Source organism: Ursus arctos, unplaced genomic scaffold, assembly GCF_023065955.2.
Source record: "Ursus arctos isolate Adak ecotype North America unplaced genomic scaffold, UrsArc2.0 scaffold_16, whole genome shotgun sequence".
Lineage (NCBI taxonomy): Eukaryota > Metazoa > Chordata > Mammalia > Carnivora > Ursidae > Ursus > Ursus arctos.
The window spans coordinates 41,149,960-41,173,368 of NW_026622830.1; the positions used below are offsets into that span (position 1 = coordinate 41,149,960).

Below are 23,409 nucleotides of genomic sequence, written 5' to 3' on the forward strand. Positions count from 1 at the left end.
TAAATAAATGAGACACTTGAATAAATGAATGAGACATCCCTGCTGTGGAGCGGGACGGAGCAGAAGCAGCAGCCCCGTAGGTATGGTACGAAACGGTGTCACCAGCACCCTGGGAAGCAAGGCAAGCTCCCAAGCTGTGTGCCCCGCAGGCTCCAACAGGGTGTGCCAATGTGATGAGCAGAACATCTCCTAGGCTCCCCCGGGAACGGGTGGTGAGAGGCATGGAGTGGACAGACTGTTTTTCACCTTCCGTGCTTCTCTATTGTTCGTATTTTGCTTGCTGGAAGGACGTATTTATACAATAATACGTTTTCAAAGCCTGGATGAGGAAGGCAGGTGTTCACTGTCAAATCTGGCCACAGACAAGTGGTAAAAACCTGCCACACAGCCCTGATTTGTTCTTGTAGGAAAAACAATCAGAAGTTCTGGAAGAGTTCCAACTTGGGCCTGCAGAAGCATGTCCTGGGCCCGCCTCCGCACCTGCCTGGTCTCTCTCTGGGGTGCCTGTCAGCGAGGACCCTGCTGGGCCCACCTGGGGACAACTGAGGACACACCCCTGTCTGTGGTACCTCCCCAGCTCCAGGGCAGGTTTTGCTGCTGATCTGTCGTGTGTCGTGGGCCGGTCGCAGGCTCCATGACCTCACTTGTCGCATAGTGTTGGCATGTGGAGGACAATGGGGGGCTTACCCCCACTCCACTCAGGACGCAGACAGAACAAAGCATGGGATGAGCTGCGTGGTGCCAACACAGAGCTGCAAAGATGTGCTCATTCCCACAGGCTGCCCCTCTCCTGGTGGCTCTGGTTTAGAAGAGCATTGTCCAACAGAAGCGACTGTGCAGATGGAGATATTCTTCCTTGCACCGTTCAAGGAAGGCAGCCACTGGCCCCAGGTGACTACGGAGCAGTGAGGGGAGGGAGTGTCATGTCAATGGGGAGAAGAAATGTTCTGATGTTGGGTAGCATGTTCAAGATTTGAAAGAGTCTGCTTAGACTGGACCCCTCTAAAAATGTAAGGTCTGGATGAGTTAGATTTAATTTAAAAAGAAATCAAACCCTAGAAATATCAAAGATAGCCAAAATGAATATGGATCAGCGTGGATGACAGGAGACTGGATGTCACTCTGATGTTGCAATGAGAAAATTGCAAAGGCCAGAATGGGACACTTGGCCGCAAAAATAGCCACATGGGCTGGTCAGCCAGACCCAGAATGAAAAGCCAGCCACGCAAGGTATCATGTGCAGCTGACAGGATACCTGAAAGGTGAATTATTTTATTCTTCGGGGGGGTCTGAGAGTCTAGAGACATGGGGCAAAAACTGTCTTGTACTGTATTTTTCATTTTCCTGAGTGTGCCCTGTGTGATCTCAGCCTTGTGCTCCTGTGGTTGGCGAGTAAAGCCATATCGGAGCCCCACCCCCACCCCCAGGGTAAATGCAGGCCACTCTCTGCGCCAACACCACGAAGCTCCTGAAATAGTCCGTGTGTTCAGAAATAGTGGAAATTTCCCTCAGTGCAGCGCTTCTCCAGCTTTACCAGGCGCATGAATCACCTGGGGAACTTGTTAAGATAGTCTGACTCAGTAGTTCTGGCTGGAGCCTGAGACTCTGCATTTCTAACCAGCTCCAGGAGATGCTAATGCTGTTGGTCCCAGGACCACACCTTGCAAGGTAGGGGCGGGCGGGGCGGGAGGGGAGTGGTAAGGACCGCTGAGCCACTGCCAGGGTGGCATGAAGGGCAAGGTGGTGTGTCTCCGTAATGCCTGCCTTCCAGCGGCTCTGCATCTCTGGTCTGTAAAGGACCGTGGGCCCGAGGGGGGGATGAGTGCAGGGTGTGCTTCTGTCCTCGGTCTGGGGGTCTGGTGTTCCCAAATACAGACACGCAGTTCAAGGCTTGCTCGGAGGATGCACTCTGAGGTCAGAGTCAGTGATAAGCCATCCAGGCCCTTCTCCACTCTGGGAGCCTTCAGTCACCTGTGGCGATATTCCTGCCTCTCCAGCAAATCCATGTTTCCAATTAGCCAGAAGCTATGGAGACTGAAGGTCTGAGGAACACTTCCATGGACAGCGTGGATTTTCCCAGTGGCTTATGGAATGGGGCTCACTCTTCCATTGCGATGACGTCTCATACGTGGAGTTTCATGTTCCAGAATTAATCAGACTCATATTTAGTGTTTGTGGCTATGATCTTGCAGCCATGACCGTGTTGGTGAATGGGAAGCAGCCCATGCTCTTTTCATGCAGTTATACCGCACGTCCCACTTTCCTCCCTCGGCTTGAGAGGCTGCAGTCAGCCCTGGCCGTCTGCCTTTGACCTTGTCTCCTAGCTGCGGGTGAGCTTCTGTGCGTCTGTCCACGGCCTATCCACCCCCAATTTCTCCAGGGTCCTGCGCACACAACTTGGGCTGGCTGGCCCTGGGCATCCAGAATCTCAGGGGACTTGGCTGATGGGGGAATGCCGCCTGATGACTGGTGTGGAACAGGTGAGGAAAGGAGTTCCTTCTCTGCATAGAGGACACCTTGACTCGGGTCCGGGAGGGCTCCAAGGCCATGAAGTTTGAACTGTGGGCACCAGAGAGCTGGAGTCGAGGGCTGGTCACATGGGGCTATCTAAGGCAGCATTCAAATCAATCAAAAATCAGTCAAATGCCAGCTTCAGGTGAACTGGCCACATTCCCTAATATTTCATCTTTCTTATCCTGGCCCATAGTTTTTCTTTTCTCTGTTAGAATTTTCTCTTATGGCAACAAGCTGCCGTGTGGGCTCACACAGGTCAGAAAGTTAGGTCGTCCTCCAAAGAAGGCTCTCTAAAGTGGAACATCACTTCAAAGACAAGGCAAGTGTGCCCTCCCTCCGAAGGCGGACAGAGGCTGAACGTTTGGACTTTCAAAGGGCTTTGAGAGGCTGAGCTGACCTGTGCGGCCAGGTGGGCTGATCCTTGACCCTTGGCAGGAGCCCGAAGCTGCTCACACAGCACAGGGTCTCCTCACAAGGAAAAGGGTGCTGCCTGAGCAAATGCCCCCCCAAAAGTTGGGGGGAGGAGGAAACCCCAAAAAAGTGAATGTAGCTTCACCAAGGGGTAAGAAAGGGAAACCCAGCTAAAAACACAGGGCTACCCAGCACAGACCCACACATTTCAGACCCCCCAAATACCTCATTGAGACGAATGCAATTAATTTTCCAAATCAACTCACGACTAGTCAAAGTCTTTTCTTTTAGGCTCCATGCCCAACATGGGGCTTGAACTCATGACCCAGAGATCAAGAGTCGCATGCTCTACTGACCGAGCCAGCCAGCAGCCCCTAGTCAAAGACTTTTAAAAAAAGAAAGAAAGAAAGAATTGAAAACATAAGACTACCATACCAAATGAATGATGAACATGAAACCGGAACTCACTGGCCCAATTTCTCTAGTAATATGCACTAAAAAGATAACAGAAAATTAATGTTCTGTATTACCTGACAAGTACATAAAATGACCCATTAAGTAACTGGGGTAGGGAAGAGGGGGTGGGGTGGGCGTGGATGCCATTGCTCCTTAAAAACACCCTACCATTATTCGTATAACAAACATACAGAAATGAGTACCAGGTGATCTAAGCAACAGAACAGACTGGCAGAATGCAGTCAGGCCTCTAAGAAAGATCCGCCAAGACACAGAAGTGTTCCAGACTGCGTGGTGGATGGAATTACTATTCCTAATTCCTCACACCTACTCACACCTTTTCCAACATCACGTGGCAGTCCATCCCACTGGAGACAGTAGGCTTCCTGCCCCTGACGCTGGCTCAGTCACATGACCTGCTCAGGCCAACAGGATGCTGCTTTGAAATGTGTCCTTTTACAGCTCTGCCATCACCATGAGAAGGGCTTCTGCCCTCCAGAATCCCTGAAGCCTCAGGCTGGACAGCCCAGAAGGAACACATGTGCAACAGACTGAGGTTTGACCTGCAGCAAGGAGCCAAACCCAGTTAAACTGCAGCATGAGCCACTCAGTGGAGACAGCCCAGATTAGTCAACGTTCAGCCAATTCAACAGAAGCATGAACAAGAATAAATAACTGCTGGTGTAAGCTACCGAATTCTGGAATGTTTGTTACACAGCTCTGTTGTGGCAACAGCTAACTGATACATATGGCTCCCCCACAGGGAATCCATAAGCCATTAAGAGATAGCTCTCCCCTCCATGCTGACAGAGAAGTCAGAACTACTTACCATGCTCACCTTTCTTCTTTGAACCAGACTTCTTCTTTGCAGGAGCCTCTTGCTTTGGTGCCTCTTGGCTCTGAACCATATCTGCATTTTTGCCTTGTATAGGAGCTGACTCTGCCCTTTTACCCTGATTGGCAGACGCATCCACCTTTTTGCCCTGGTTGGGGGACCCTTCTGACTTTTTGCCCTGGTTCGGGGTTCCCTCTGCCTTTTTGCCTTGATTGGGTGCCCCCTCTGCTTTTTTCCCCTGGCTTGCAACACCCTCTGCCTTTGTGCCCTGATTAGCAACCGAATCTGCCTTTTTGCCCTGATTCTGGGCCCCCTCGGCTTTTTTGCCCTGATTCTGGCCCCCCTCTGCCTTTTTGCCCTGATTCTGGCCCCCCTCTGCCTTTTTGCCTTGATTCTGGGCCCCCTCTGCCTTTTTGCCCTGGTTAGGGGTCCCCTCGGCCTTTTTGCCCTGGTTTGGGGTTCCCTCCTTTTTTCCCTGGTTGGGGGCCCCCTCTGCCTTTTTACCCTGGTTGGGGGTCCCCTCGGCCTTTTTTCCCTGGTTTGGGGTTCCCTCCTTTTTTCCCTGGTTGGGGGCCCCCTCTGCCTTTTTGCCCTGGTTCTGGGCCCCCTCTGCCTTTTTGCCCTGGTTCTGGGCCCCCTCCGCCTTTTTGCCCTGGTTCTGGGCCCCCTCTGCCTTTTTGCCTTGGTTGGGGGTTCCCTCTACCTTTTTGCTCTGGTTCTGGACCACTTCCACCTTTTTGCCCTGATTGGAGCTCCCCTCTGACTTTTTGCCCTGGTTTGGGGTCCCCTCCTCTTTTTTGCCCTGGTTGGAGGCCCCCTCTGCCTTTTTGCCCTGATTCTGTGCCCCTTCTGCCTTTTTGCCCTGATTCTGGGCCCCCTCTACTTTTTTGCCCTGGTTGGGAGCTCCCTCTGCCTTTTTGCCCTGGTTGGGGGCCCCATCTGTCTTTTTGCCTTGGTTGGGGGCTGCTTCTGCTTTTTTGCCCTGGATGGGGGTTCCTTCTGCCTTTTTGCCCTGATTCTGGCCCCCCTCTGCCTTTTTCCCCTGGTTCGGGGCCACTTCTACCTTTTTGCCCTGATTCTGGGCTCCCTCTGCCTTTTTGCCCTGGTTGGGGGTTCCTTCTGCCTTTTTGCCCTGGTTCTGGGCTCCCTCTGCCTTTTTGCCCTGTCCAGTGCTGGTGGCTGGGGTACTGGCCTTGGCACCCACTGGGGGCACAACCACCATAGGCACCTCCTTAGGAGCAGTTTCTAAGATGGCAGCCTTGGAGGCAAGAACTTGGATGGAATTCACTACAGAACTGACTGCTGGTTCCACCTTTGCCACTTTTTTCTCCTTTTTCTTTTTGTCCTTAGGCGAGGAGGCGAGCTTCTCTTGGGGCATAGCTGGTACCGTGGCTACGGGGGCAATGACCATGGGGGGCTGGACTGGGGTTGGAGCCACGACCACTGCGGGTGCCCGCACTGGGTCTTTGAGAAGGATGGTCATATTGGGGGCTGGGTCATGGTCAGGTATCTTTCCGTTAGGTTTCTCTTCCTTTTTCTTGGTCTTTCCTTTCTTCTCCACTGTTTTCTCCTTCTTTTTCTTCTCCACTTTCTGGTGGTGAGTTTTCGCCATCTCCTTGCGCTGGTTGGCCAGGGCTTCTTCGTAGGACGTCTCCTTCATGGAGAAGGTTGACACGAGGAAGATGCCAATGGCAGAAACGACCATGAATCCACCGAAGACCACAACCCCCAAGGTCTGAGTGTCGTAAATATCCATCCTGGCTTGCCTTCCTTTCACCTGCCAAATACATACATGTAGATTACTTTTTGCAGAAACTGCAGCATTTGACAGTTTCCATCCTCATCCCTACCCCCAAACTTAAGCTTTCACTAATTCTTCAGACTGATAAAGTCAAAGAAGAAACAAATTCCAGCCATCTCTGACGTCCATACATTCCTTCCTGCCCCTCTCTAGAAGTGAGGCACTTTTTTTAAAAAAAGATTTATTTATTTGAGAGAGAGAGCGAGCATGTGCTCATGCGGGGAGGGGTACAGAGAAACTTAAGCAGGCTCTGTGCGGAATGCGGAGCCCGACGCAGGATTCAATCTCAAGATCCTGAAGCATCACGGGGGCCTTGATCTCATGACCCTGAGATCACAACCCGAGCCAAATCCCAGAGTCAAATGCTCAACTGACTGTGCCACGCAGGTACCCCCAGAAGTGAGTTTTTATGCAAGGTATGAGCAGCCCCCATTAGTGCTAGGATAGGAAGCAACAGAGGAATGGCAGAGTGCAGGTCTGGTCACATAATACCCTAGAGACTCAGAAACCACAATCCCAATTCAAGAGATTCTCCATTGCAGGATCAAAGATGCACATAAACACAAGCCCGGGCCAGGGGTAAGACAATGGGGAATGGTGAGGACTGTGGCAAGTAAATTAGGGGGAAAGTGTCACCCAGCCATAGCTGATTGTTGTAGAAATGCTGAATGCCATGTTGAGAGATCTTTTGCTTTTTCAAATTAAGCTAGAAATCTTTTTTTTTTTCAAAGTGAAATCAACGGATTTTTTAAAAAAATACCACGTAAACCAAACCAAGTCTTTCTACAGGCTTTTAGCTGCATGCATTCTGGCCAGCAGGCCCCTGGCACACCATCTCTACTCTGTTGTCTCCCTTCCCCAGTGCTGTGATAAACACAGTGACCCAGGGTCAGAGACAAACCTTCAGAATCCTGAAAAGTGATCAAAAATTTGTTGAGAAAAAATGGCCTTCAGGATAGTTCCTAAAGAGTTACAGAACTTGCGGGGTACTAGGTGGCTCAGTCGGGTGAGGGTTGGACTCTTGATTTCAGATCGGGTCATGATCTCAGGGTTGTGAGGCGGGCTCAGTGCTGGGCATGGAGCCTGCTTAAGATTCCCTCTCCTTTTCCCCTCCCGCCTTCACACAAAAAAAGCGGGGGGGCAGAACTTGCAATTTGCACATTAGGAAACAGGAAATCTTAGAAAGTACACCAAATAAAAGACCCCAGGTTTGGAATTTCATGTCTGCAGGCTGCAAAGAGGGAGGGAAAATGGTGTCACCAGACCCAATCTTCACCCCAGGGAGAGAGCCCTTTGCCTGATGACACTCTCCAAACCAAGAGCATGAGCCACCTCCTCTCACTGCCCATGGACCAGAGTCCACGGCTTTCTGGCTGCCAGCCCAGGCTGGGTCCGACTTCAGTGAGGAACCCAAAGAGGCTTACTTCTTTGGATGCACTCATCTTTTATCAACTAATGTTGATGCTACTATCCCATTCCCAGTCCTCTACACAGATCCTAGGCCCCCTAAAGAGGAGCGATGATGGAATTAGTGAACAAAATGCAAGTGTAAGAAGGCGGGTAAGTGAAAGTGGAAAGAGGGTGGAGGGAGCAGGAGAGAGGTTAACAGGCCCCCTTCCTGGCATGACTCCCGCCCCCCAAATCTCTAGACCTTGGGGTAGGCCAGGTCCACGCCTGTCAGTTGAGATTCCTTCTCCATGGGAAGTGGAGGAGGGCAAGAGAGTGGGAATTTCTCAAAAATCACAAAATCCAAATTCTGACCATAGGGCATTTTAAAGAAGGGCCTGAGAAGAGACTGTTTTAAATGTCTCAGCATTAGGTTCAAAGAAGAATCATTCTCATCACAGCACACACACACACACACAATTTCACTGTGGCTTTCTAAATAAGCCCCTTGCTGGAACAGAGTTTAAGGGGCTCCTGACAAAACCTCCACAGCACGTGTTCCCCTGACCGTACCCCCCCCCCCCCCCCGCCAGCTGTGGCTGTTAACATTACTTCTCCCAGACTTTCATCCTGGGGCTGCAGGACCGGGGCGGGGGGGGGGGGGGAGCCTCTTTATCACAGCCATAACCTCCACGGGTCAAGTGCGAGGTGGATCCATGAAGCCTTCGAATCCTGGGCAAGTGGATTCTGACCCTTGGCCATGGGTTCTGACTGTGTGAGCCACTGCCAGGCGCCCTCAAGACAGGCTGTCCCAAATGAGCCCTTCCAGGAACACACTCATAAATGAGGTATCAGAAAGGAAACTGCACCCTGCTCAGCCCTAGAGGAATCCAGTGGATGGAAGGGCAGGGACAAGAAGGCTTGGAACGTTCTATGGTCAGCTTCCATTTCTTGGTGGGCGTCCACCAACTCAAACTGGGTCCTCACAAGGACCTCTTCAAAACTGCCAACACAGACACATCCAGGTACAGACACTACATTCCAATCACTGTAGTCATCTATTCTGATGACAAAAGTCCTCTGACACACTCCCCCTCTTCCGAGGCAGCATGACGCCAGGGGCCTGGGTCACTCAATAAGCCCCAAGTGGCTTCTCAACAACTGTACCCTCAAAGGGCCATCTCCCAGGGAGCTGCAGCAGGGTCCCCGCGCGACGCGGTCCCCAGACTCCTACAAAGCAGGCTCTGTTTCCCACTGAGCACTGTGGGATCGGGGCAGCCTTGTGGTGGAGGCAGAAGAGCCAGGGTTGAAAAAATCGCCTTGAATCTTCCTCAAGTTAGGCCAATATGGGATACAAAAATATATCCTCTGTTGGGAGCAGAGACTCGAGAAAAGCTAGCTGGGGAGAATATTCTTCCTCCGCCGCACACACAAATGTATGCTTGATGGCAGCACAATGTGTCTTCCAAGTTCTGCAGAACGGGCTGCTCTAAAAAGAAATCCTATTCCCACTAATTCCTGAGTTAGAATTTCTTTAAAAGAAATCTTTCACAGGAAAATGAAAAGCCCTAGTCTTGAGAAGTAATACACTGAAACATGTACGGCGAGGGCCATATCAGCACAAATGCAAGGAAAGCTAAGGGAAAGCCAGCCGTCCAGCCGCTCTGCAGTTGGCTTGGGTGGGGCAGAAACAGCACGGAGAGAGCCCAGCCTCACAGGCGTGAGAAAGCTGGGGATGCCTCCCACGCCTGCTCTCGAGACCAGCATTCTGGGCTTTGCTTCCGAAATCTCCACATCTTATATGCCCTGACCACAAAGAACCTATGTTCTGTTGCTTCGGGACACGTCTATGAACTATGTGCTTTTGCTTATTATTGCCAGTACGCTTCAGAGCGTAGCGCAGAAAGGCTGAGGCCCTGGGAGGGAAGGAAGCAGGTGGCCACCTGGAGGCTCGGGGACCACTCCCAGGCTCCGCCGGCTGAAACTCACTGACCCACCTTGAGGGACCTGAGAGAATGGCTCTTCTTCTGTTCCTTGGGGGTAAGGATTCAGGAGGAAATGTGAGTAGAAGCCCTCAGTTCTTTAGACATGGTAAACATCTGCTAGTTCGTGTGGCCCAACCCACCCAATCCACATTGGCCAGTTCAGGCCAATTTGGCAATTGGGATTTGGAGACAGTTTGTGAAGAGACCCCCAACAGCATCCCCTGGGGCCGGGTCTCATTGCTAAGCAACTGCTCTGCTGTGGGCCACGTGCAGGTGCACGGAGATGCGTGGGGCAGGGATGTGCGGGGCGGGTGTCCAAGAGAGCAAGTCTCCAGATGCACTTTCTACGCACAAGGTGACCAACCAGGAAAGTACAGAACTAAAACAGAGTGACAATAAATCAGAGACCCTAGCAGATACGGCCACATCAGGACTATCTCCTAAGTTTTTTGTTTTTTTTTTTTAAAGAGAGGAGAGCGTGAGAAGGGGGGAGGAATGGGGGGGGGGGGCAAGAGAATCTTAAGCAGGCTTCATGGCCAGTGCGGAATTGGACACAGGGCTCCATCTCAGGACCCTGAGATCATGACTTGAGCCGAAATCAAGAGTCAGACGCTTAACCGACTGAGCCACCCAAGCGTCCCCCATCTCCTACAGGTTTCTAAATATTGTGAAAAATACTGTCACCATCCATTTCCTACCACCCCAGCTGTTGTGTCACAGGACTCTGAAAGCAGTGTTGATCAGGCTTGGAGGGGGGCCGACTGGGCTCATCTCTGTACCTCCACTTCTATCAGATGCCATGTGGACCATAGGTTTTTTGGTAGAGACGTCAAGTTAAGCTATCTTGAATTCCTAGTTACCTTTTCCTCTTCTTCAATAATTGGGTACTGAATGTTAGCAAATGCTTTTTCTTCATCATTTGACATTTTCTCTAATCTGAAATGGGTTGAATCACAATAATATATATTCTAATGTGAACTCACAGATGGTTCGGATGGCATAAACGCTTCTTGACGTTGGGCCTTTTCTCTTTTAATATATCACTAGATTTGGTTTGTTCACTTTTTTTTTTTTTTAATGTGAGATTTGCCTGTGTGCTTGTGAGAAAAATCAGGGGTCATTCTCATGACCCCGTTCTTATGTGATCTTGGTAGCAAGGTCACTCTCGGCTCATAAAATGAGCTAATAAGGAGGGTCCCCTTCCCCCGGTTCTTTGTGGGTTTGGTAGAACCTGCCTGTAAAACTGTCAAGATCTGGTGTTTCCAGATCTGTTCTTGGCGGTGGGGGGAAGGGGGGTAGAGAGCTGATTTTTAAGTGCTAATTTAATTTCATTTTTCCACTCAGTTTTATTGAGATAGGACACACAGAACTGTGTAAGTTTAAGGTGTACAGCACAATGCCTTGACACACACACACACACACACACATATATAAATGATTACCACACCAAGTTCAGTTAATATCCATCATCTCATACAGACACAAAACAAGACAGAAAAAAAAAGGAAAAACATTTTTTTTCCTTGTGAGGAGAGCTTCTACTCTCTTAACAACTTTCAGACATGCCACACACAGCGATGTTAGTCATCATACTGACTTATGTTGTAAGAGGGCATCTGTACCTTCTGACCCCCTATGCTGCAATTCCCCCTCCCCCCGGCCATGGTAACTACACGTCATCTCTTTTTCTAGGAAACGGGTTTTGGGTTTTTTTTAGATTTCACATGTAAGTGAGATCAGATGGGCTTGTCTTCCTCTGCCTTGTTTCCCTTAGCATAATGCCCTCGACGTCCTCTATGTTGTCGCAAATGGCAAGGTTTCCTTTTTTATGGATGAATAATATCCCATTGTGCGCATGTGCACGCAAGTGTGTGTGCAAGTGTGTGTGTGACCCAGCTTCTTTATCCACTCATCTGTCCATGCACACCTAGGTTGTTTGCAGGTCTTGGCTGTTGTAAATTGTTGACTCCATTTCAGTGATGATTCCAGACCCAGCTTTCAGGTTTGTGAGCCAGCACACATAATGAACTTTCATTATGCCTTCCTCTCATTTCTATTGGTTTATTCTGTTCTTTCTAACTTCCTGACATGGACATTTATGAATCTTCAGGCCTTTCTTTTTTCTTGTAGCAAATACTTAAGGCAATAAACTTCCCCTCTAAGTACTGCTGTGGCCTCATCCTACAAGCTGCAGCACACGCGCTATTGTCACGACTGTTCAGCTGCATTTTCTCATTGCCACAGGATCTCTTAGACTCGTGAGGTGGCAGTGTCCTTACCCTAACACTTGGGGCTCTGAATTATCATTGATACTTCCTCATTTAACCGTGCTGTCATCAGAGAATCTGTTCTGTGTGATACAGGACAAAGCTTTCAGACTTCTAACCAGGATCCAGACATATTAATAATTTTTTCCATGACCCAGGACAGGGAAACATACGCATTAGCATTTGTGTATGTGTGTGTATGTCTGCGTGCGTGTGTGTGTATATATATATGTGTGTATATATATATGTATATATATATATACACACACACACAACATATAAATAACAGAGCTTTCATGAAATAACTCAATACTAGTACATAGATGCACCAGTATTTTCCACACCATTAAAATACTTGAACAGGTTTTTTGTAATCAATTAAATTGATTTTGAGGCTCAACATACTGATTTAGATTACGGTATTTGGTATATTTTGCTAGATTGTGGTCAATTTTTATAAATAAGTGTGTACTCCATGGAACGGAGGGGTCTACGTGTATCCTTCGTTTGAGCTTAATAATGTTTTATAGAACCATGTTTTTTGCCGGCTCAATCTAATAGCTACTGAGAGCTTTAAACATTTCCCATCATGATCATGGACTTAGTGGTTTCTCCTGGGAATCTGTCAATTTGGGCTTTATTCGAAGGCCATCTCATTAGGTGAACATCAGATCAGTAGTGTTACATCTTCCTGATACAGTGTCTGCTATTTCCCCCCTATTATATAGTGACCTTCTTTATCCCTAATAATGAACAAAATTTTTCCCTCAAGAAAGTCTAGTTTGTCTGATTATTTAAAAAGTTATACCAACTTTTGGGAGGTTAATATTGGCCTAGAATCATTTTCTATTCTTCACTTTCAACCTTTCTGTGTTCGTATATTTTAAGTAGAACTCTTAAAAATAGCATAAAGCTGGATTTTATTTTAAGACCAGTGTAGCAATTTGTCTTTTTAACTGGTAGGTTTAATTCATCAACGCCTATTGTGATTTTCTATATAACTGGACTCATTTAAACCTTTATTTTGTCATTCCTATTTATAATCCTTCCTTCTTTGCTTATTCTGCCCCCACCCCCTTTATTTTTGCATCCTATTGGACTATTTAGGTTTTATCTCCTTTTCCTCTATGGTGTTTGGAAATACACACTACTTTTATTTATTATTTTTTTAGTGACTAATAAACTTATAATTAAAAATTTTTTAAAGATTTTATTTATTTATTTGAGAGAGAGAGAGAGTGCGAGTGGGCATGAGTGGGGGGGAGGGGCAGAGGGAGAGGGAGAAGCAGAGTCCCTGCTGAGCAGGGAGCCTGATGTGGGGCTCGATCCCGGGACCCCAAGATCATGACCTGAGCCAAAGGCAGACGCTTAATTGACTGAGCCACCCAGGCGCCCCTAATTAAGATGTTTTTGACCCTTCCATTTTCCTAACACACATACTTGACCTGATTTCACCAAGGCCTCCAGCCACTCCCCCAACAGTAGCAGAACTGGAGGAGGCCTGAAGTCTGGTGCCCTTCCAACTGACATGAGCCCCTTTTCCAACCTGGCGCACCACCCCCTTCTCCATCACACACCGCAGAACTACTCCTTGTTTTTCCTCAGACAGCTCATGTTTGCATTCCCTAAATGTTTACCAATTTATTTGCTGACCACTGCTTCCTGCAGCTCACCCCCTTCTTTTGGGGTCTTTCCGAAGTACATCCTTGACCAGCTATTTCAGTAAGCATCAATTCTGGATCAACTTTCTCAAGTCCTCACAGCCCTGCAATAATGTCTCCATTCCACCTGCACTCTTCATGGATGGATTAACGGAGTACAAAATTCCGGGCTGACAGTCCTTTCCTCTCACCACTTTGGAGACATTATTTTATGTCTTCCTGTCTTCGGGCTCTTTCTGGTGGGGACGGAGGAGTCTGTTATCGGGAAACATGCTATTGATTTGTTGTTCCTTTATGACACCTTTAAAAAAATCTCTCATAACATTCTAAGATTCATCTTTGGGGTCCTACGGATTCAACAAAATATTTTTAGGTGTGTATCTTTATCTTATTCAGGATCATTGCGCATTCTGAGATTGAGGGCCCACATTTTTCACAAATTCTGGAAAACCCTGGGCCACTTTGCTCTTTGAAAATGTTCTTGCTCCTTCTTTGTGGCAGAATTCCTAATCAGACCTCAAGTTCTCTGTGCTGCCACTCGGGAAAACTCCTCGGATATACGTTCCACTTCACCAACAGTCTCTTCAGCTGAATCTAACCAGCTCCATAATCAGCCCTTTGAATAACCTCTTTGTATTCAAGTTGGCCTATTTTTTGTCCTGGTGTTATTTTTTCCATGAATGTTTCTCAACATCTACTTTTATACCTTTAATAGTGATTTTGTATCACATCTTTGATGGGACTTTATCAGAGGCAATCCTGGCTGGGCTGGGCTGTGGGCTTGTCTCAGAGCAGTTTAATCTCTGCTTCAACCAGGCCCTCAGAAAGCAGCGCCACGGACTAATTTCTACACAAGGACGGGCTTCCGGTAAATAGATTCTCAGGGACACTGATGGCCTCCTCTGCCCCCAGGACAAAACAGATAAGCTCCTGGGTCATCTCCCCCGGCCACTAGTCTGCCTTTCCCTTGAGGGTGCGGCCCTTCAAGGGAGCAGGTTTCACATGGGAGGGTGAGGGGAGGCTCAGGTCCCATTCCCCGCCTCAACGAAACCTCCCACCAGGTCTCGACAGCCAAAGACCCAGGTGACTCCAGTGGACAAGACTCCACCCACACCCAGCGTCGGCTTACTTCTAGGCCCCAGTCATTACCTTCGCCCTCCATTTACAGCCTCCGGCAATCTCTCTTACTACTAGCTTATAAGCTCAGCTATGTTTTTCTAGAAAATGTTTATTAACTTTAACATTTCTAAAACTCCGCAGCAGAGGGTTTTCAGATCACCTCATCTAAATTACAAGTGTAATCTCTGATTTTTTTTTTAACCTAGAGAAACTAAGAGAAAATTCGGTTGCTAAACAATATATTCTGAAATAATTTATTTCATGTTTTAAGAGAATGGAAACAACTGACTCCCACTCTAAAAAAACAATGCTACTCATTTTAAAGAAAGATGAAACACTAAAAATAGAAATGTATTCTATTATAAGCCTTTGCTTATTCATCGGCTAGTTCAGATTCAATTTCTACGCCTAAGGAAAAAAAGAAAGAATTGACATGTTTTTGTGTTTCTCCAAAATAACAGTCTTTGGAAAAGTAGGTACTTCAAAAGGCCTAAATCTTCCTAGAGCTCACAGGCTTCACTTCATCGATGAAGGCAACATGCCTCTAAGGTAGTAATCCAGAACCCTGACTTCTCAAAATGATGACAGTTAAGATGTGCTGGCCCACGAAAAAATTCTTAGTGGGCCAGACATCAGGCTCCCAGAAAGCAGGGACCAGTCTCTTCCACACTGTATCCAAGCAAACCCCAGCACATTGACACTCCCAAGTGCGCGATGAATGAAGGCTTTACGAAATATCCCATCCGGATAGGAGTCGCGCATTTATACGGCCGTAAGGACCACATCCAAACAGAAACACACGGGTATCCTGGCAGAGGAAAATAATGCACACTGTGGGGACTTACATGCTTTTGGAAAGAGTTATTTCTTGGTTCTTCATAGTTTTCCCACTATTGCAAATGCAGTCTCCGTTTCATTCTGTTTGGTGCTGGTATCCAGAAACGTAATAGATTTCTGTAGGGCGACTTCGCCCCCCAGCATCTTCCTTAATTCTAGGGACGCCTCCTTAGATTTTAAAAAATATTTTCTACGTACATAAGCATCCTGCCTATGGATCATGGTTTTGTTCCTTTCTCCCCAATCTTCCCATTTTTGGCTTCACTTTTCCTTGAATTTTCCCTCCAACACAGAACCAAAGAGAAAGAATGACAGCAGCCATCCTGTTTTTCCTTATCTCAAAGGGGAAGATTTCGGTGTCCTGCTGGTTAGTGTGATGTTTGCTCTTTGTAGATATCCTTTGTTTATTTCAGGTTCTTGGTTCTCTTCTTGGTTCAGTGTGGAGAAGTTACATTTTCCTAGAAATTTATTTATGTTGTCACAACTTGCAAAACTCTTCCCATGTGGAGATGCAAAAAAAAAAAAAAAAAACCAGGTCTTCTACGCATGATGTGTGGTATAGCCCCCTCCTCGGGATTCTTCAGGTATTTTTAATAAACATCTACGACACTGGTTTTATTTCATTTATTTTTATTTAGCACAAGTTGTACATTCTAACCACTTACCTTTTTAGTGTCTACTACATTAGTAGTAAAGTCCCATTTTACACTCTTGAGAGGATCTGTGCCTTTTTCTTGATCAATTTTGCCTGATATTTGTCGACATTGCTCATCTTTTCTGAGAATGAAATTTTGGCTTTGCTGGATTCATCTATGAACTTATTTGGTTTCAGTTTCATTCATTACTTCTCATCCATACTTTCTTCCGACTGGTTTCAGTTTATTTTGTCTTTCATAACTTCTAAAGGAAGATGCTTCTTACTTATAGCTCACTACTTTTCATCTTTTCTGATGTATGTAATTAAAGGTACACATTTCCCTATAAATAATACTTTAGCCACATCCTACAAAGTTTGATGTGTACTATTTTCATTACCACTCAATTTTCCGTTTTATTGACTTATAAATAAATGCTAAAAGCATACTTTTACAAAAGTTCCAAATATGTGGAGATTTTCTATTTCTTTTTATTCATATTCCCAGCTTAACTAAACTGTGGTTAGACTACCAGCTCTATATAATCCCAAACCTTTGATTTTCATTGAGATTTACTTTAAGGCCCCAGAAAGGACTACTCTTTGAAATTCTGAAGCCAAATGTGTATTAGTTGGCTACAGTGTTTTATTTATATATAGTCATAGACTATGTATAGTCTTTTGTTCAAAGTCCTAATCATATTGATTTTTGTCTGCTTAGCTCTCAATTACTGACAGGCTGTGCTAAAAGTCTTTACCATGATTATAGATTTGACCACTTCTTATAGTTCCACCAATTTTTGTTTTACGTACTTCGTGATTAAGTTAGTAAGATGCACTCAAAGTTAAAACTGGCTTATCTTTAAGCCAAATTAAACTTTGATTGTTATGAAGTGCACTTTCTCTCTGTAATACTTTGTATGTATGTGTCAAAGGCTCTTTTATATACCAATAATACAACACCAGTTTTCTTTTTTTTTCCTTTCTTCCTTTTTTTTCTCTTTCTTTTCTTTTCTTTTCTTTCTTTTTTGTATTAACAATCCTTATGCCCAGTGCAGGGCTTGAACTCACGAACCTGAGATCAGAGTCGTACACTCCACTGACTGAGCCATCCAGGCGCCCCCATACCAGTTTTCTTTTAATAGACTTTCTATAATACATCTTCTATCCTTTTATTTTTAACCTGTGTCCTGTATGGACAAGCACAAGAGTGGATTTTTAAAATCCAAATGATATCTTTATGTTTTAACTGCATATTTAATCAATTTATACTAAATATGAATGCTGATATATTTGAGCTCAAATCTATAATCTATTTTGTGCTATTTTCCCATCTGTCCTTTCTTATCTCTTTAAAAAAAAAAATCATTCCATTTTGCCCCCCTCTACTTTACAGAATACAGTTTCCATTCTTTAGTAATTACCTTTAAAAAAGAACATGCAGGGTTCGCCAAGTTAAAGTTAAACAAGTCTACCCCCTCCACTAACTCCATTACCCTTTTTGCCTTCAATGTTATACTGTTTTCATGTATTTAACCCTACCCCTTTTACAGCCACCACCCCTCCGCCAAACGTTACTATTATTCTTTTACATGTGTTTAGCGTGGTCCAAATACTTACCACCTTCTTTACTCCTTGCTTACACAGCTTACTCTTCCCATTTGCCATTACTTGCCCTCCAAGAGCATCTTCCGGAATTTCCTTTAGCAAGGGTCTGTCACTAATTACCTGTCTTGGTTTTTGCCTTAAAAGTGATCTGGGTTTTTTGATTTTTGACCTTTTTCCCGCTTTGGTTCCTATATCACTACACTGTCTACATAGGGGTGTTTTTTCCTTTTTTGGATGGGTACCTCATCCATTCCGTAAAGCCCTCAGGCATCCTCTCGTCCCATACTGGCTCTGGTCCACAGTCTCTCCTCTCCTCGAACCCCAACGAGACACGCTTCTCAGTCTATTCTCCCTGATTCTTAATTGGTCTTAGAAATTATTCATCTATTTGGTTCTCAAAGATGAAATCTGTTCATTCTCTTCGGCTCTTTCAGTTCACTTTTTCTCTTCAATCTGCTGGGGTTTTCGTTATAATTATTGAGCTGCTCATGTCTAGAGGTTGCTCCTGCTTCTTTTTAAAAATTTGCTGGGTCCTTTTATAGTTTCCTTTCCTTGTATGTATTTTCGATCTTGTCTATTACTTGAAGTATGGTGAGCATTGTTAACAATCTGAGTCAACCCCTCCACGGTCTCGTATTTTCACAGATCTGTTGCTGCTGGTCCTCATTCATGGCACTCTGCATTCCTTGGGTTTACTTATTCTTGACTAGGGACTGCTCACTTTCCTGTGAAAATTACACGCAGGGATTCACTACGCGTGGAATAAAGGGGCAGTCCTTCGAAGATCTGCTCATCTGCTCACTTGCAGGATGGCCCCGGAGCACTAGCTGTCCAGGGCAACTCTAAAATCACTTTAAAATTGGTTGGAGAATTTCCTTGCACTTAGGTCCCGGGAGCTGCATGAGGCACAACTTGCGAGTACAAGTTCTCAGGCGCGGAATGGGCTTCTTTCTGGGTCACCTCCACCCCGGAGGTGTAGCAGCTCTGTGGTTCCAGCTCCAAGGGGCAGGCTCCTCCATCGTACTGCCCCCTCTCCCCAGAGAGACCATCAAAATTCAGAGTTTGCCCGGTTTGCCAAATGTCCTTGCGGCGGCTTACTGTCCAAGATCACTCCTGTCACTGAGGTTTTGGCCTCCTCACCATCTCCCAAGAGTAAATAACCGAAGTGTCCATAGTTAGATGAATGGACAAAAAAAAGATGGTATACTTCATACACACACACACACTCTCACCAGAGTATTACTCAAGCAAAGAAAAGAATGACATCTTGCCGGTTGCAACAACATGGTCACACCTTGAGGATATTACACTGAATGAGATAAGCCAGACAGAGAAAGACAAATACCACATGATTTCACTTATAAGTCATAATCTAAAACACAAAAATGAACAACCCAAACCAAATCCAGATTCAGTTACAGAGAACAGAGTGGGGTTACCAGAGGGGAGGGAGGCTGTGAATGGGGGGAGGTAAAATGGGTGAAGAGAATCTAGACGGACAAACTTCCAGTTATAAAATAAATTAAGGCATAGGGATGTAATATACAGCATGGGGAATACAGTCAATAATATTGTACCAACTTTGCACGGTGACAGACAGTAACTGAACTTATCCTGTGATCAGTTCTCAATGTATACAAATCACTGTTGTACACATGAAATAGAATATTGTGTATCAATTACACTATATAAATACCTTCCAAGCCAGTCCATGCTTTTCAGAAGGTGCTTTTTATCTGTTATGTAGCACCTGCCCCGTGCGCCCCCTCACCCCATCAGAAGGTGATCCAGACCACCCAATCATCAGAACACAGTGGCCCCTCACTTCTTGGGGCTACTGACATTTGGCACTGTTGTACCAAGACACTGATGTTTGGCATTCCTGGCCAAATGAAGCCCCAGCCAACCAAGCTCTTAAAAGAAAAAGGTGATCATCCTTGCTATGCGACGGCAGGGCTGGTGGTGCTGCTAGATAGACGTCCAAATCCAGACCTGGATAGACATCCATCCCAAGAAGAGGGGAGGGAATCTGCAGGGTGTCCCTGCACCACTGACCTGGGCTCTGCACACGGATCTCAGGAGGTGGGAGGATCTCCAGATTAGAAATGTGGGGGTCAGGGCTGAATGACACCTGGTACTCGACTGTTGGCTCCTTTGTTTTTAAGAAATTCCCTTAATACTCCAACGCGCACTACATTAACCTGGGGGTGGGGATCTGATAACTCAGTCCCCAGATCGAGGCTCTCCCTTCATTTCACGAAGAGGAGCTGCGAAGAGGAGCTGTCCTTCCACTCACGTTTGTGGTGAAGAGGTAGCCTTTGCTCATGGGCAACAGAACTGACCCTCTTTCACCAGCCTTTTGCAAAGGCCCAACTTGGATTAACGAATTCCATGGCCAAATGTTCCCATCTCCGTGACAAAGGGGGAAGGACGGTGAGTGAGTTATTTCTTGCTAATAATGATGGTAACTCAAACTGCCTTCTGCTTCCTTCTTAAAGTCGGCCATTGTATAACATATTCCGAGCCCTCCGGTCCTGCCGGTGGAGTATAAATGAGTTCCTGCACCTTAGGAAAAAGTCTGGCTAGCTTCTCTTCTAAAGCTGAGCATATGCGTCCTTGAGGCTTGCAATCCCACTCCCAGGGACAGACCCAACAGCCATATGGATAAGTGGTCACTGCAGTGAGGGGCAGGACTTTATATTTCATCATATCATGTCATTTCTACCATATTATAACAGGAGCCCCCAATTAGAAACTGTGCAAGTACCCATGCAGAGTGAAAGGGGCACTGGTGCAAGACTCACAAGCCGAGTGGCAGGCAACAATGACGGTGAACCACCACGAGGCCGACAGCACAGAGCACTCCCACCCTCCACGTCCCATGAAAGGCCCAAGACAGCACGGGACGCATGATTCCCTTTCTACCTCGAGTTCAAACACGATGAAGCGAATCCGTGTGCCAGGAGCCAGCACGTCCTTGGGGATGGGCAGCAGCCGGAGAGGGCAGAAGAGAACTTGCTGGGGGATAATATTTCTTGATACGCTGGTTAAACAGGGTGACCGGTTTGTGGCAGTTTACAACTGGGATGCAGACTCACAACAGAGCACTTTTCTCTGTATGCAGTTTACTTTAGTAAAGAGTTTAAAAATATATATGCCTGCTCTGGTGGGAAACTGCATCACACGGAACTTGAAGGCAGAGCATCTTTGGTCCCCGGAGCCATCTGTGGCCCTGTCACTGCTGCCACCCCCCAGCCCTCTCACGGGCATTGTAGAACTGCTCCTACTGAAGAGGTGGGTGGTTGGGGCCACGGGCCAGGAAGGCAGTCACCTCCGGCCCTAACCTTGCAATCCATGGCCACGCCCACTGTGCTGCCCTCTGGGTTGACTTTTAAAAATCCAACAGTTCAGAATAAGTCTCCAAGTTCATAAGCTCCCAACTTAGGCGGGAAACAAGTTGACACAGAAAACAGTGGCTGGGCTTCAGAGTCGTGGCTCAAGTTGACCTTTCCACTGTCCCTTGACATGCCACCGTAAGCCTTCCTTAAGGGGGTCAGGAATTCATTTATTCTCTGGCACTGACTCCTTCATTTCCTCAATCGCTGTGACTGCTACTAAATTCTGAAAATTCCTAGTTCTTTTCCTACTTACTACAAATAACTAGAAAGCAGAAAGAAATGAAAGTGTATTTGACAGAAATAAGGCTACGTCTAATCCCTATTCAGGAGGAGTCTTAACTGAAAAGAAAGCAGTTCGGATGATGTCAAGTGGTACATTTTAACGGCTGAATGAGAAGTTCCAGAGAAACCTACCACCTGGGCTTCGGGCAGAACAAGCGTCTTCACCCTTCCAGAGAAAATGAGTAGGCCAGATGCTCCCATCACAAAGGGCAAGGAATCCAGGATCAACTTTTCTTTTCTTTTCTTTTTTTTAAAGATTTTATTTATTTATTCCACAGAGATAGAGACAGCCAGCGAGAGAGGGAACACAAGCAGGGGGAGTGGGAGAGGAAGAAGCAGGCTCCCAGCGGAGGAGCCTGATGTGGGGCTCGATCCCAGAACGCCGGGATCACGCCCTGAGCCGAAGGCAGACGCTTAACTGCTGTGCCACCCAGGCGCCCCCAACTTTTCATTTCTTTGTCCAAAAGCAAAAGCATTAAGAGTGGAGGAGAAACAAAAGGATGGGGATAGGCCAGGAATGGACTCATACCAACCAGATCACCTGCATCGACCAGCTCCTCCCGCCTCCCCTGGCCTCCCCGCGCCAAGTCCTCCGAGGACAGCGAACGCCGTGCAGGAGGCAGGAGGCTCATCTCCTCAACTCCTGTGCTCCTCGAAGGCTGACTAAAAGAGAGAATAAAATGCCAACTACAAGAAAAGAATTTTCCTCCTACCACTAAGGAACACTCACTAAACACAAAATCTAGCTCTTCTCGGAGAGAGCCAGCACATTGTTCAAAGCAAAAATAACATTTTCTTTCCTGGCGAGCGTGCTGTCGCTGATACACTCAGTTATTCTCCAACCCCCCCTAATGCTCATCAGGCACAGAAGGAGTTCGAGGGTGCTCGCTGCGTGCTCTCCTCCTGGAACTGTGAGCAGCTGGGAAGGGCCCAGCCCCGGCGATGCACCCTGACGTGGACAGTGGGCTGTGGACAGGCGAGGAGTGCTGAGAGTAATGTAACTGGCCTGGAGGCTCGTGGCACCTGCGAGAAACAGAATGCCCAGGCCTCCCACTAAGGACCACTTCGAACCCCTGGGCTCTGTGGGCAGAGCAGGATCATCCTCATTCGACAGCGGTCCTCCACAAACATTACTGTCACCGTCTCAACTGGAGCAAGGCTGGAGGGAATCCAAAAACCACTTGGCTTCGTGATACGTTTTTTGCGTTTATATCTGATGCTCTAGGAACCCTGACTACTTCAGGCTAAACGATAATATACTCATAGAAAACGAGCGCTAGAAATTCCTCTCCCCGTTAGCTCGGTGAGGATGGGCATCCACCGTGTGCCAGGCAGTATCCCAGGCATTAGGGATACCTCAGGGAAAGAGAACAGACACATCCCTGCATCGGCAGAGCAGACAAAGTCAGTCACGTATGCAACAGGTCTGGCTGGCGATAACAAAGAGAAAGCAATACAGAGAAGTGGGACGGGGAGCAGGGATGGGGGGGGGTTGCTAGGGGCTGTCACCGTAGTAGGGTAGTCAGGGAGATAACACTTCACCAACCTGAAGAAGATGGGGGAGCGAGCCATGTGGCCATCTAAGAAACAGTGTCCCATGGACAGCAACAGCATGTGCAAAGGCCCTGAGGCAAACGCACCCCTGAGAAACAGGAGGCCAGCGTGACTGAAGCAGAGGATACAATGGCAGGAGTGAAGCCAAAGTGAAAGCAGGGCCCTTGGAGGCCACTGTAAAGACTCTGACCAAGGAGGGTCTGGAACAGAGAAGTGATATGATCTGCTCTGGGAACAGACTAGAAGGCAGAGGGTGAGGGCAAAAGCAGGGACACCTCAGAGCTAGTGAAGTAACCCACGAAAGAGAGGAGAGAGGTTTGGACCAAGGTGGTACCAGTGGAACGGCTGCATTCTTGCTCTATTTTGAATGGGGAGGTTTGCTGTTGTACAGGATACAAGAATGAGAAAGCAAGGAATTAAGGATAAATCAAAGTTTGTGGCCTGAAAGATGTGGCCATCTGGCCTAGTTTCGTTTTACACCAAGAGGAAACTGAAGCCCAGAAAGGATAAAGTCCGGTCCAAGCTCACACCACCACTTATTTCTGGGACTAGAACCCCAACGACTGGCTCTCCCTCTGCCCCCTCCTGCAGCTCAGTAGGAGACAATGATGACCACTCAGGTCACACTTGGATGCCCTCCAACTCCTCTCCGCTCTCAGAT

The 23,409-nt window shown here is 47.0% G+C and overlaps 1 protein-coding gene across 3 annotated transcripts in view; it reads right to left on the bottom strand.

Moving 5' to 3' along the window:
- RRBP1 (ribosome binding protein 1) overlaps window positions 1–23,409 on the bottom strand; it is a 62,490-nt gene that overhangs the window by 33,721 nt on the left and 5,360 nt on the right. For 2 of the 3 annotated variants that reach the window (XM_026502997.4, XM_026502995.4), the window contains exon 2: window positions 4,211–5,993. In XM_026502997.4, the coding sequence (XP_026358782.2) occupies window positions 4,211–5,972 (1,762 nt within the window). In that variant the 5' untranslated portion in view covers window positions 5,973–5,993. The remainder of the gene's footprint in view (window positions 1–4,210; window positions 5,994–23,409) is intronic. The other variant, XM_026502996.4, reaches the window with a different exon arrangement.